A 14,452-nucleotide genomic window follows, 5' to 3' on the forward strand; every position below is an offset into this window, starting at 1 on the left:
CAGCATTTCCGGGGCCCCTGGCTTCATTAACACGTTGGTGGTGCTGCTTCCTGTAGCTGACTCTCTGTTTCCATTCTGGCAAAGTGTTTTGTTCTCTTTTCTCCCCGCTTTGGGGGTTGGGGGAAGATGAGCTTCTCACGGATCCCGCCGCCCGCCTCTCGGCAGGTGGCTCCGCGCCCCTCTCGCCGCCCCGACAGGGCAGAGACCCGGGCTGCTCCCTGAGCCGCCGCGCCGGGAGCATCAACGCCGAGGCGCCCTCCCCTCCTGCCCTGCACATCGTGGCCACATCCAGGTAGAACCAGCCCTGCTTTGCATTCTGGGTCAACTCGGCCTGACATTTCCAGGATGGACGCAAGGGAGGGAGTTTGGGGGAGAGAAAGTTCTAGAAAGAAAGATGGGAAGCTTTACAAAGGAAGAAATAAAAACCAAGAGACGTGTGTGTGTGCGCGTGTGTGTGTGTGAGGCTTCGCTGAATCAAGATCTAAGAGGAAATTTTGAGAGTAAAAGAAAAGTTACATGGTAAGGAGTGTTTGGAAGACGTGGAGGCCAGAAGGGTTTCTGTCCTTCTTACCTACTGGAAGTGGTTATAGCACACAGGATTGTATGTGGAACACCAGCTTATTTTGCCTTCTCTCCTGGGAGTCAGCAATTAAGGAAGAGTCAGGAAAAGTGGCAGGCATGCTGGGTAGCTGATGATTGATAAAAGAGGAAGCTTGGAAGGAGAAGCTGCAGCTGGAGAGGCCCCTGTGAGGATGGAGGTCACCACTCAGACCCTTTCAGAAATCAGAGGGAGAACCTCGGAGCCCAGCACTCTGCAGGTAACCCCCGGCGGCCTGGACAGGTGAGTGGCCGGGGTGGTGAGCTCTCCCCTCTCCTGACTTACAGGGCCCTGGGCTACCCTGGAAGGCCTCTACCCTAGCAGCGGCCCTCGCAACCAGGCTCAGATCCCGAGACCACTAAGCTCTAGGCGCAGAGAGGTTTGCTCGGAACTGCTGGGAGGAAAGGGGTGCGTATGGAGATGGAGAAGGAGTGGTCAGTGGGAGAGGAAGTGTGCCTGGCCCGGTTGAGTTTCTCACTCTCAGAAATCCTGACAGCTGCCTTCCCTCTTTCCTGTCTCCGATCTCACTGATCACACCTCAGCAAAACAAAAACAAAAACTAGTTCCCACCCTGATGGAAACAAAAGGCCCACTTTTCCCAAAGATGTGTCCTTAGGTCCTAACAACTTGCCATGAATAAAAATGTCATCATAGATATGATAAAGGTACGTCTTTAGGACATAAAAAGCTCACAGAACTAATTGTAGTTGTAAATTTTACTGCTAAAACTTTCAGTGACATATTGACAAAAATTAAAAGTCCATCAGCAATTGAAACTTTACCAGTGGGAGGTGTACATTTCAATGCTATGATAACAGTACAACTCAACAGTAGTAAATTTAGAATCACTGTAGTTTGGGACGGTAAATGTTACTACTATGACGAACAAATTCACGTCATTTGCAGGCAGACAGGGGCATTGATGCAGAATGATTTCATAAAGTGTCAGAACCCTGCAGCCCTCCCCTGCCGAAAAAACTATTTCTATATTCATTCGTTTGTCAATTCACTCATGCATTCATTTAACAAATATTCATCAGGTCCCTACTGAGTACCAGGCACTGTTCCAGGCACCAGGTGAACAGGACAGACAAGTCCGTGACCTCCTGGAGCCAAGTGGGAGAGTCACCTATAAACAGAGAAACAAATGCATGTGTAATATAATGTCTGTCACTCATAAGTGCTAAGGAGAAAAACCAGAGCAGAGTAAGGGGGCTGAGAGTGTGGCCAGGGAGGACCTGTCCAAGGGGGTGACACTTCACAAGAAACCTGCTTGAAATGAGGGGCTGAGCCGTAGGAAAGGGAGCAGCAGCTCTGAGACAGGGCTGTGCTCTGCAGGGAGCAGGAAGGAGTCCTGGCCTTCAAGTCAGAGGGGAAGTGGTGGGCAGCGAGGCCAGAGGCAGGCAGAGGCCAGAACCGCAGATGCTGTGCGGTCCTCGCTGGGTAGGGACTGTGGCTGCTATCCCAAGTGTGATGGGAGGCGTGGGGGGCTGAAAACAGAGGAAGGACACGATCTGATTTACTGTGCAGAGGATCACGTGTGGAGACAGTGTGTTGGGGCCAAGAGTGAAAGCGAGGAGACCCTTTAGGGAAGTTATTGCAAAGGTCCCTGTGGAACTCATGGTGGCTCGGACCAGGGTGGTGGCAATGGAGGAACTAGAAGTGATTGGTTTGGGATAGATGCCCAGGGTTGAGTAGACGGAATCTGCTGGTTAACTGGAAGTGAAAGAAAGAAAACGTTCAAGGATGTCTCCATGGTTTTTGGCCGAGCCATTAGGTGACGGGACACAGCCATCAGATGGCTCCACAGGGGAGCAGACTTATGCGGAAGAACAGGAGTTCTGTTACAGGCATATTTGGTCTGAGATGTGTCTCAGACCCAGTAGAAATGTCCAGTATAAGGTGGGTGAACACACCTAGAACTCAGGAGGACGAAAGCCTTCCCTGATAGGTGACTGGGTTTCTAGCATTCGCGGGAGCAGGTCTGCTAACGATTCCTTCTGTGGCCTCTGCTGGTTGGTTCCTGTTACAGGAGGCAAAGCAGAGTGGTGCCTCCAGCCCTCCCTGAAAATTACAAGTAGCACACAGCTTGCTCCATGCGTTTGCACTGGTTAAATTCCACAGAACAGCGGAGTGTGGCTTGGAGACCAGTTCCGCAAGTTGGTGCTGTGGGGGTTATTCAAGTGCAGGCAATCCGGACTCTTGTCACCAGGCCACTTCCTAGTTGTAAGCTGGGTAACCTCCGATCAAGGCAGGAAGCCCAGGAACAGGGAACGAGGCAAAACGGGGCAGACGGACTTGACTTTACAAGTTTGAAAGACAGTGTGAAGTAGCGGAAAGGGCACGATCGTTGGACCCAAACAGACCTAGACGCAGTCCATCTTTGCATCTTCCCACTGTGTGACCTTTGCCTTGCTGCTCTGTCTTTCTGAATCTAATTCGCTGGCTCCTTGGCTGCAAAGAGAGATGGGATTGTTGCAAAGATTAAATGAGGATCCCAGGCAAGCCACTGGCATCCAGTTGGCGTTCAAAAGGGACGGGTCCCTTCTGCCACGTCCCAGTTCCCTCTGTCCACGAGGAGATGGCCGTCTCTTCCACCACGCTGCCCACCCCGCCTCTGCTTTCCATCACTGGGGCCCCACCTCCTAAAGGAAGCATCTTCTCCAGCCCACCCCCCACCCATGGCTGGGGCACGGCCCTTGGTTTTCCTCGCAGAGCTAAAGACCAGAGCAGCAACATCTTTTCGGGGTTTGCGGGACTCCTCGCCATCCTCCTGGTCGTCGCAGTTTTCTGCATCCTGTGGAACTGGAATAAACGGAAAAAGCGTGAGTCCCGTGTTTGTCCAAAGTTGAGACGCCCGAGGGTCGATAATCTAGCCTGGCATTTAAAGCCCAGTTTACCCTCCAGAGATAAGCTGTTACGCTGGGGAGTCCTCCGTCCTTACCCGACACCACGTCATTGTCTCGCTCAGGATTCCAAGTTGTGGCTCCAAAAGGCTCGATGCTGAGTCAAGTTCTTTTTTTTTTTTTTTAACTTTTTTTTTTTATTGAGTTACAGTCATTTTACAATGTGGTGTCAAATTCCAGTGTAGAGCACAATTTTTCAGTTATACATGAACATACGTACATTCATTGTCACCTTCTCTTTCTCTGTGATCCTCCACAGGATCCTGTATGTATTTCCCTGTGCTACACAGTACAATCTTGTTTATCTATTCTACATTTTGAAATCCCAGTCTGTCCCTTCCCACCACCCCTGTCCCCCTGGCAACCACAAGTTTGTATTCTGTGTCTATGAATCTGTTTCTGTTTTGTATTTATGTTTCTGTTCGTTTGTTTTGGTTTTTTTAATTTCCGCATGTGAGCGATCTCATATGGTATTTTTCTTTCTCTTTCTGGCTTACTTCACTTAGAATGACATTCTCCAGGAGCATCCATGTTGCTGCAAATGGCATTATGTTGCCAGTTATTATGGCTGAATAGTATTCCATCATATAAATATACCACCTCTTCTTTATCCAGTCATCTGTTGATGGACATTTAGGCTGTTTCCATGTCTTGGCTATTGTAAATAGTGCTGCTATGAACATTGGGGTGCAGGTGTCATTTTGAAGTAGGGTTCCTTCTGGATATATGCCCAGGAGCGGGATTCCTGGGTCATATGGTAAGTCTATTCCTAGTCTTTTGAGGAATCACCATACTGTTTTCCACAGTGGCTGCACCAAACTGCATTCCCACCAGCAGTGTAGGAGGGTTCCCCTTTCTCCACAGCCTCTCCAGCATTTGTCATTTGTGTACTTTTGAATGATGGCCATTCTGACTGGTGTGAGGTGATACCTCATTGTAGTTTTGATTTGCATTTCTCTGATAATTAGTGATATTGAGCATTTTTTCATGTGCCTATTGATCATTTGTATGTCTTCCTTGGAGAATTGCTTGTTTAGGTCTTCTGGCCCATTTTTGGATTGGGTTGTTAGTTTTTTTCTTATTAAGTCGTATGAGCTGCTTATATATTCCGGAGATCAAGCCTTTGTCGGTTTCATTTGGAAAAATTTTCTCCCATTCTTAGGTTGTTGTTTTGTTTTACTTATGGTTTCCTTTGCTGTGTAGAAGCTTGTAAGTTTCATTAGGTCCCATTTGTTTATTCTTGCTTTTATTTCTATTGCTTGGGTAGACTGCCCTAGGAGAACATTTTTGAGATGTATGTGAGATAATATTTTGCCTGTATTTTCTTCTAGGAGGTTTATTGTATCTTGTCTTATGTTTAAGTCTTTGATCCATTTTGAGTTTACTTTTGTGTATGGTGTAAGGGAGTGCTCTAGCTTCACTGTTTTACATGCTGCTGTCCAGTTTTCCCAACACCGTTTGCTGAAGAGACTGTGTTTACTCCATTGTATGTTCTTGCCTCCTTTGTCGAAGATTAGCTGACCAAAAGTTTGTGGGCTCGTTTCTGGGCTTTCTATTCTGTTCCATTGGTCCATATGTCTGCTTTTGTGCCAGTACCATGCTGTGTTGATGACTGTAGCTCTGTAGTATTGTCTGAAGTCTGGGAGAGTTATTCCTCCAGCCTCTTTCTTTCTGTTCAGTAATGCTTTGGCAATTCTAGGTCTTTTGTGGTTCCATATAAATTTTATTATGATTTGTTCTAGTTCTGTGAAATATGTCCTGGGTCATTTGATAGGGATTGCATTAAATCTGTCGATTGCCTAGGGCAGTGTGACCATTTTAACAATATTGATTCTTCCTATCCAGAAGTGTGGGATATCTTTCCATTTTTTTAAATCTTCTTTAATTTCCTTAATCAATGTTTAATAATTCTACGTGTATAAGTCTTTAACCTCCTTGGTTAGATTTATTCCTAGGTATTTTATTACTTTGGGTGCTATTTTAAGGGGGATTGTTTATTTACTTTCTTTTTCTGTTGATTCATCATTAGTGTAAAGAAATGCAACTGATTTTTGAATGTTAATCTTGTAACCTGCTGCCTTGCTGAATTCTTCGACTATTTCTAGTAGTTTTTGTGTGGACCTTTTAGGGTTTTCTATACATAGTATCATGTCATCTGCATATAGTGACACTTTTACCTCTTCTTTTCCAATTTGGATCCTTTTATTTCTCTCTCTTGCCTGATTGCTGTGGCTAGGACTTCCAGGACTATGTTGAATAGGAGAGGGGATAGTGGGCAGCCTTGTCTTGTCCCAGATTTTAGTGGGAAGCTTTTGAGTTTTTCACTATTGACTACTATGCTGGCTGTAGGTTTGTCATATATAGCTTTTATTATGTTGAGATATGTTCCCTCTATACCCACTTTGGTGAGAGTTTTTATATAAATGGGTGTTGAATTTTATCAAAAGCTTTTTCTGCATCTATTGAGATGATCATGTGGTTTTTGTCCTTTCTCTTGTTGATGTGAGAGTCAAGTTCCATTTTGAAAGTCATTGCCCTAGTACCCCTGTGCCCGGGGTTTCTCCTCCTGCTGCTGGCCACCAAGTCCCTGATTCTTCTAGATCAAAGGGAGTTGGTCAAGTCCGAAAATGCCTCTTTGTTATGATATGTGGCGAGGGTGGGGAATATTTTCAGGGCATCTCATCCCTGAGTCCCCGAATTCTGTGCTGCTGGGCCCTGCCACCACTCCATGTCTCTCATTGCCTTGCAGAGCGAGTTCCTTACTTCCGAGTTACCGTCATGCCCTTACTGACTCTGCCTCGACCCAGACAACGAGCCAAAAATATTTATGACCTCTTGCCCCGAAGACAAGAAGAGCTGGGTAGGTTTTTCTTTCTAATCTACCGAGTCCAGACCTACAGAACTTCTGCCTCCTGAATGTACCTCTCAGCACCTGGAAGCAACTTTGTCTAACCTTCCAGAACTTTCTGCCTTTTGGGGAGCGTGGGAGAGAATGGGATAGACAGACTGCCAAGATGCAACTCCAGTGTGGGCCCTGGGAGCTGTAAGAAGAGAGCAGGGGTCATCTGGGGGGGGGAGGTGTTTGTTTTCCAGTTTCATTGAAAAAATAATTGACACTGTATGACTGAAGTTTATGGAGTACGGCATGATGGTTTGATTCACATATATTGCGGTTTTGTTTTTTCCTGATAAAGTTAGCAGAGGACAGCTGGGTAAGTCTAGGGTTGGGAAAGACATACAGAAGGAGAACCCGGCCTCCAGCCTCGCAGGCAGGGAGGGTTCCCAGCTTCCTTCCCCGCCTCCCCAGCTCCTGTGCTGGTGTCCTTTGTCCTCAGCTGGCTGGGGAGGGTTCCAGGTCTCAGAGCACACCAGCCCTGTGGCTCTGACCCTCTCCCCACAGAACGCCAGGCCCCAGGTACCAGGCGTCACACAAAGCCGCTTCGCGCAGGGTGCGGGGATGGCTGGGGCGGAAGCCCTCGGAGGACTGGGTGACTACGTTCAGGGTCTGTTCTCCGTCTTTTCAGGAAGACATCCATCAAGGAGTATCCGTATTTTCAGTACCGAGAGCCTCCTCTCCAGAAACTCTGACAGCCCTCCCTCCGAGTATGTGGTAAGAGTCAGGTGGAAATGGCAGCCCCCTCGGGAGGAATGACGAGTCCCAGGCAGAAGAGGCGAAGGGAGAGAGCTCTAGGTCTCAGGGCTCATTTCACTGCAGCAGCTTGCCTTCAGCCCTCCTCCTGAGGAGCGGTTAGTAGCCTGGGAAGACTAGCCCCAGGACCTCCCTACTGCCCAAGGCAAAAAATTGAGACAGGTCAGAGCAGAGGGAAGGGTTAGCTCCGTGGTAGAGTGCGTGCTTAGCATGCGTGAGGTCCTGGGTTCAATTCCCAGTAGTACATTCATTAAAAATACATAAATAAGTAAACCTGATTACCACACACATGCAAAAAACATTTTAAAAAGAAAGAAAGAAAGATAGACCCAAAAGCTTGGGTTTAAGAAAGGCACCAGGGCATGTGTATTCAAGAACATGGTGTTGGAACTGAAATAGATTATTTTAACAGAGATATGATCATGTATGTTTCCAAAGGCATGTTGTCCCCTTCAAAGTAATGACCTTGGGAGAATACACACATATTCCAACAGTGCTGTTGGTGCTCAAAACACTCCTAAAACCCTGCTCTGGGAATTACTCCTAGGACCTGTGTTTGTTTCAGTTCTCCTCCAGAACAGAAGTGCTCGTAAGTCATTCAGCGCGGTAGCTGGTGTAGCAAGTGATCACATGGGGGATACCCTTTGAGGCTACAAGGGGAGTGTTACATTTAATAACAATAACCTTGTGTGTCTTATAAGGGAGGAGACACGTGACAGTGTAGGTGAGAAGCACCAGGCACAGTAGAGGGACTCTTTTGAAGATCAGGATGCTTGTTTCCATAGATAAGTTCTCGTCTGCTTGCTGAGAGTCAGTTCCCTTGGTTCTGTGGCCATCCTTGGCCACTGATGACGATTCTTTTGTACCCAGCCTTTCTCTATCCAGAGACTTAGGTTCGATTACCATGCAGCCACATTCGCTTCCTCCTTCTCTTGCATGTCCCATCCTTGGGCTCGACTCCCGCCTCTAAGAATTCCTGAGGCAGCAAGACTAAGTAGCTGATAAAAGGCAGGGCAAAGGAAACCCCATGGCAAAAGCTAGTTCCAGGACTTGGGTGGTCCCTGAGGGGATTTTTGCATCTAATGTTTAGATCCCAAACTGCTGTAAGCCTGCAATCATGTTTGGCTTGTACTTTGCAGTGTTTGAAGGACATTTGGAATCAGTTGCCAACATTTAAAAATCTAAAAGATTTCACGTGAAAGTCCAGATGTCCAGCCTTTCTTGAAAACTCAGAAGTTCTGGAAACATCAGACCAGCATTCCTGAACGGCCGTGATCAGCTGAGTCTGGGTGTCAGCTGCCTCTTTACTAATGACACCAAGCATTTTTTAAGTGTTTTCTTTGTGCCAGGAGCCACTCTAAACATTTTACATGCGGTGATCCATTTACTTCTCACAAAAACCTCATGGTGGGGATATTATTATGATTATCCCCATTTTATAAGTTAGGAAACCAGGGCACAGTGAGCTTAGGTAACTCGCCCAAACTCAGCACAGAGAGGTGAGGCCAGGACTTGCACCCTCAGTCTGAGCCCAAGCCTCTGCCTTTAGGTAAAGATGCGGTCGCCTCTCATGTGCTCTGGGGTAGCGGCAGGCTCTCTCCAGTTCATACTACTTCCCCCAGCTCGCCACTGAACCCCCACATTGTGGCCAAAAGCCAGTTGTGATTTATTATCACACTTACACTCTTGCTTTCCTTCAACTCAGCGCACTTCCCTCATACTTAGCATCTGAAGCCTTGCCGTCTGAGACCCCTGCTTTAGAGCTTTTCTCTGAAAGTGGAGAACTGAGTGGAGGAACCATTAGACGGAGCAGTCCTGGGCAGGAAAGAAGAAAGGCTTTGTCTGTATTTCTATTTCTGTCCTCTCACCGGCTTTCTCTTCTTCCTCATAGCCCTCCCGAGCAGGCAATGCCCTCCCCGTGCACGGAGCCCACGCTCACGCCATGGGGTACGCGGTGGGCATCTACGACAACGCCGTGGGGCACCAGATGCATGGACACGCCGCTCCCCCCGCGCACTACGTCAATGTCAGAGCGCCCACAGGTTGCCCCAGCACTTCCTCAGAGGATTCAAGGGATTATGTCAATGTCCCCACAGCAAAAGAGGTTGCCGAGCATTCAGCCTCCACCAGCAGTCCCCCTGGGAGCCTCTTTGTCTTCTCAGGTGCCGAGGAGCTGGAGTTCACTGGAGAAAGAGGGGAGGGCTGTGGGAATGCCAGTGACTGCACCAGTTTTTGGTCTCCAGGAGCTGAGGACAGTGATCCACTCAGCGACGGGGAAGATTCTTCTCAGACCTCAAATGACTATGTCAACATGGTCGGGCTGGATCTCGGGGCTGTCCAAGGGAAGCAGCCCTGGGTGGCTTTTCAGTGCCGCAGAGATTATGAAAATATACCTCCGGCAGATCCCAGTGGCAACCAGCAGCAGGAGGAGGAAGACATGACATCCTCAAATGCAGACCAGGTAGCGAGCAGGACAGATGGTCCAAGGACCCACACCCAGCCTGTCACAGAGTCAGGGAGTCTCCTGGCTTTGAAGGATTGTGTGGCCTGTCAGTCATCTGCCCAGAGTGAGAAGAGTCAGATGGAGCCTGGAGGAGAGCTGTCAGATGAAGACTCCAACGACTATGAGAACGTGTGAGCTGCCAAGGTAGGAGTCAGGGACTCTGAGGAAGGGCCTGAAACACGGCTCCTTCTTCATGAATTGAGACTCAGGTACCCAGCTGCAAACCATATGACGTGGTCTATCCTGCCAGATTCGTAGCCACTGCAGGGTCTAGTGAAGACCCTTGATCACCGTTATATTTCGGTGGATTCATTTGGTTAGGCTAAAAAGAGGCAGAAATGAGTGGGAGCTAAGAGGCCCACAAAAGCAGAGGTTTGAGGAAGCCAGAAAGAAATTCTTCTCAAGCAGGTTGCTGTTCTCTCTCGTATCAGCTTAAGAATGTTTGCTGAAACTGCCTTATAGGACTGTTAGGAGGTGAAAAATGGGAGAGTCCTTTAGCTCACAGTGGATACATGTAGTCCAAAATCATTGCCTTTACTGATACCAGCAGGCTGCAAAGCCAGAATACAGATTAGTTTGTAATCCAGGAAGAGGCAGAAGGAAGGAAGAAGGTGGGATGGGGTGGGGGGACAACTTCCACTTGAAAATGAGTGTGGACAACCAAATGCGGGGGAAAACACAGAATAATAGGAACTCTCACTCATTGCTGAAGGAGTTGCAAAGCATGATAGCATCCACTCTGGAAAACTTGTTTGGCAGTTTCTTATGAATATACACTTACTAGACAACCCAGCCATTCCTCGATTAGGTATTTACTCAAGTGAATGGAAAGCTTGTGTTCACACACACACACACACACACACACAAAACCCATGCATGACTGTTTATAGCAGCTTTATTCATAATTCCCAAAACCTAGAAATAATTCAGATGTCCTTCAACAGGTGAATGGGTCAGCAGGCTGTCCTATATCCACACAGTGAGTTTATCCATACTCAGCAGCAAAAAGGAGTAAAGTATTGGTTCATGCAACAGCATGGGCAGATTTTAAATGCATGTTGCTGAGTGAAAGAAGCTAGACCTAAAAACCTAAATATTGTATGATTCCATTTCTATGATATCATAGAATAGGCAAAATTAAAGGAATGGTGGTGGGGAGGGTATAGCTCAGTGGTAGAGTGCATGCCTAGCATATGCATAAGGCCCTGGGTTCAATCCCCAGTACCGCCATTAGAAATAAATAAACAAATAAACAAACAAACAAGCCTAATTACCTCTAACCCTTCCCCACCCCCCAAAAAATTAAAGGGTTGGAAAACAGAGCAGTGGTTGGCAAGTTTGGGGAAAGGGGAGCGGTTTATAACAAAGGAGCTATACAGGGGAACATTTGGGATGATGGAGCTCTTCTGTGTGGTATTATGGTGAAGGCTTCATGACTGTATTTGTCAAAACAGACACACATACACAAAGTATAGGGCACAAAGAGTGACTTTTATCGTATGCAAATTTTTGAAAAATTCACCAAACTGTCAGGGGAACCCACGATAAAATGCAGATTGTAAAAAAAATAAATCAAGCTGTATTACAAATGTTTGACATAATTTCACTGATGGGAGTGGGGAAAGCAAATAAGCTGGCCTAATTAACTTTGGAAAACAGTGTTTCTCCTCGAAACTGTAAGATAAAGACACAAAGAACTGGAACACCAGCACTGCAGCCTAGTTGGCCAATTTGTATCTCATGGGAGTATAGTTTAGCAATTCTGAAACTATTTAAATGTGTACTTGGGTTGAACAAATAAGTAAATATATAATAGGTAAGGAGAGGCAGGTCTCCTACTGTCAGAGAAAAGTGACAATAAGCAAGTAGGAAAGGAAATACAGACGTGTGTGCATACAGGCTGGCATACATACATATTTCCTAACTGTCCATTAGATCATCTGGAAGCAGTGAGCGCACTTAGCACTCAGATCTTGGTTTCTTAACTTGGCACACATCACCTTGACCATGTGGTCAAGGTTAACTCACCAGTAACAAGTCATGTTGCTGTATGATCAAGGACGTGGGTGCTTAACCTCTGTGGTATTCTTCCCCCAAATCCACAGCCCTAGTCTTATCATGAGAAGCATCAGAACACTGGCTGACATTTTACAAATACTGACCAGAACACTTAAAAGTGTTAAGAGTTGTGAAAGACGAGGGAAGACTGAGAAGCTGTCAGACTGGAGGAGACCAGGGAGGCATGACGACTAAATATAACATGGTGTCATGGATGGGATCCTCGTACAGAAAAAGAACATTGTGGGGAAAATGTGAAATGAAAAAAAAAAAAAGAAGAAGAAGGTTCATATTTTAGTTAATAGTATTGTATCAGTGTTAATTTCTTGGTTTTGATAAACGTACCATGGTTATGTAATTTACATTAGGGGAAGCTGGGTGAAAGGTATACCAGAACTCTCTGTACTATTTTTGCAACTCTTCTGTAAGTTATGTCAAAGTAAAAATAATTTTTCTGTAAGTTATGTCAAAGTAAGAATAATTTTAAAGCATGGACAAAGCTGGAAGCTCAGGGTGAAGATGTCTAGGCTCATTCCACTTAAATAAATGTGCCTTCTGCAAAATGGACAGAAAATAAAGCACATTATATAATCAGTCTGGATATTTGTCTGTCTGTTTCTTGCGTTGTTTCGTTAACGTACGTACTCTGTCTTCTGCTATCAATCAGAAATCATGCTGCTTATTGGAAAATACAATTAAATCCCTTATATTTAATCCCTGGTTCTTAGCACAGGGCCCAAGGTAAAATGAGGTTATTGATAATTGATGGTTGATGATATGGTTTCAGTGCATGTCCTCTTAAAATATTGAGTGAGGTTTTCTGTCGTTCAGGAATGGAGGCTAAAGCTTAGTACCAAAGGTGTAAAACACCCTACATTCTGAGTTCAAAGCACCCAGCTGGTAGGGGTCAGTCAGCACCCCTCAGGGCTTACCGAAAGTAGGAAGGTTAGTCCTACCAAAAGCTGCTCTCCCTGGCACCACATCCCTGCTCCACAGGAGAGAACTGAGAGGTGACTGAGGCTAGGCTTTGAGGAGTATGCTGGTCAGGAAGACAGGGTCTTTCCTCCTTCTCTGCCCCATCCCCAGAGATGGTAACTGTCTCTTCTGCAGGGTGTCTGTCTGATGCCCTGGGAAAAGGAGAAAGAAGAATGCATTGCCAGAACTGAGAGAAAGGGCTGCGAAGCAGCTGGCCACCCACCGTCGGCATGGCAACTAAGTGTCACCTGGGAGAGGCCACAGGACCTGGGTCATTGTGTTGGCACCATCTCAACAAGGGTCCCAAGGCAAGGGTTCTCTTGGGAAAACGTGAGGTGTAGACCGTCTGAGGTTGAAAGAAAACTAACAAGACGGCCGTTGAGCTGTCCAGGCCTGTGCTTTCAGCTAAACAGATCCTATGACAAGCACGCTCCCCTCCCCGTGCACTCTTCTCTTAGAATAACTTATCCTTTTACCTTAGATGTCTTAAAAGAAGGTCAGGCACTGAACCTCAAGAAAATGGACAGAGCCTCCTAAATTCCTCCGTAACAACAAGTTCTTATCAAGATGAAAAGAATGTAACACCCCGCAAAGCGCCCTGATTGTTACAGCCTTTTTTTCTGTTCCATCCAGCTTTTCTATAAAACCTCAAGGCCCCAACCCCAAGAGGGGCTCACCGCCTCTAAGGCATGAGGCTGCCGTGGCTCCCCTCGCCTGGCAAGGCAATAAAGCGGTTCTTTTCTGTCCTCCCCAAACTCTGCCTCCGATTCTCAATTTGGCCATCCTGGTGTAGAGGCCGGTTTTTTTTTTTTGCAGTAAGGCGGCTTCACAAGCACTTGGGTGGGTGCTGATCATTTGTGTGCCCCCAAAATTCATATGTTGAAATCCAGTCCTCACTGTGACAGTGTTAGAAGGCGAGGCCTTTGGAAGTGGCTAGGTCGTGACAGTGGAGCTGTCATGAATGAGATGAGCATCCTTGTAAAACAGCCCCAGAGAGCTCCCTCGTCCCTTCTGCCCTGTGAAGACACAGCAAGAAGATGACTGTCTACGAACCAGGAATCAGGCTCTCCCAGGCACCGAATCCACGAGCACCTTGATCTTGGACTCCCCAGCCTCCAGAACTGTGAGAAATAAGTGTTTGCTATGTAAGTCCCCCATGATGTTGTCACAGCAGCCCGAGTGGATTAAGACAGTGGGATAAAGGCAGGTGTTCGCAGGTGCAGGCACTAGCTCCCTTGTGTCTGGTGGCTATATTTTGAGTAGATTTCTTCATTGCTCTCAGATTCGCTCAAGTGACTGGCATTTAAATTCCTGCCATGCAGCGGGTGCCACGTCAGTCTGTTATTGATGGTCAGTAAGGATTAGCCTGGAGAGTAACACAAGTCTCTCTCTAGAGGGTGACAATCTCACCTAGTCACTTAAGGAGGGAGTTCTACCAGAGGTGAGATGAAGAGTCAAACAGAACTGAATCTTAAACACTGACATAAAAGAATTCTCATAACTGGGAGAGATGTTTATGTTGTTGAAGCCAAGTCCATGTGCCCGATGCACCATGAGGCCAGACTGAAGTATCAGAGTTTGGAGCGGAGGGAGGGCCAAGCAAGGAGAATGAGTGGCTCATGCTCAAAAAACCTGAACTCCACATTGGTTGTCAGGGAAGAGGTTTTAAAGGCAACCTTTGGGGTGAGGGCTGCAGGGTGCATGACTTTCTTCTGCTTGGTTGGTGCTGAGGTACCAGGGTGATGCTCCAGGAATCTCAATCA

At 46.8% G+C, this 14,452-nt stretch overlaps 1 protein-coding gene across 5 annotated transcripts; it reads left to right on the forward strand.

The window, feature by feature from the left end:
* Positions 1-36: 36 nt before the first annotated feature.
* LAX1 (lymphocyte transmembrane adaptor 1) lies at positions 37-13,410 on the forward strand. Of its 5 annotated transcripts, none has more exons than XM_064477069.1 (7): positions 37-292; positions 647-841; positions 3,266-3,423; positions 6,254-6,364; positions 7,029-7,114; positions 9,045-9,800; positions 12,825-13,410. In XM_064477069.1, exons 2-6 carry the CDS (start codon positions 693-695, stop codon positions 9,789-9,791), a joined length of 1,251 nt encoding a protein of 416 aa, XP_064333139.1. In that variant the 5' UTR covers positions 37-292; positions 647-692; the 3' UTR covers positions 9,792-9,800; positions 12,825-13,410. The 5 variants fall into 5 exon arrangements, with proteins under 5 accessions (XP_064333139.1, XP_064333138.1, XP_064333137.1 ...); XM_064477068.1 differs by lacking the exon at positions 12,825-13,410 and adding an exon at positions 11,762-12,054 and having other exon boundaries at positions 38-292; XM_064477067.1 differs by lacking the exon at positions 12,825-13,410 and having other exon boundaries at positions 39-292; positions 9,045-12,054.
* The last annotated feature ends 1,042 nt before the right edge of the window (positions 13,411-14,452 follow it).

Source organism: Camelus dromedarius, chromosome 21, assembly GCF_036321535.1.
Source record: "Camelus dromedarius isolate mCamDro1 chromosome 21, mCamDro1.pat, whole genome shotgun sequence".
In the NCBI taxonomy this organism is placed as follows: domain Eukaryota; kingdom Metazoa; phylum Chordata; class Mammalia; order Artiodactyla; family Camelidae; genus Camelus; species Camelus dromedarius.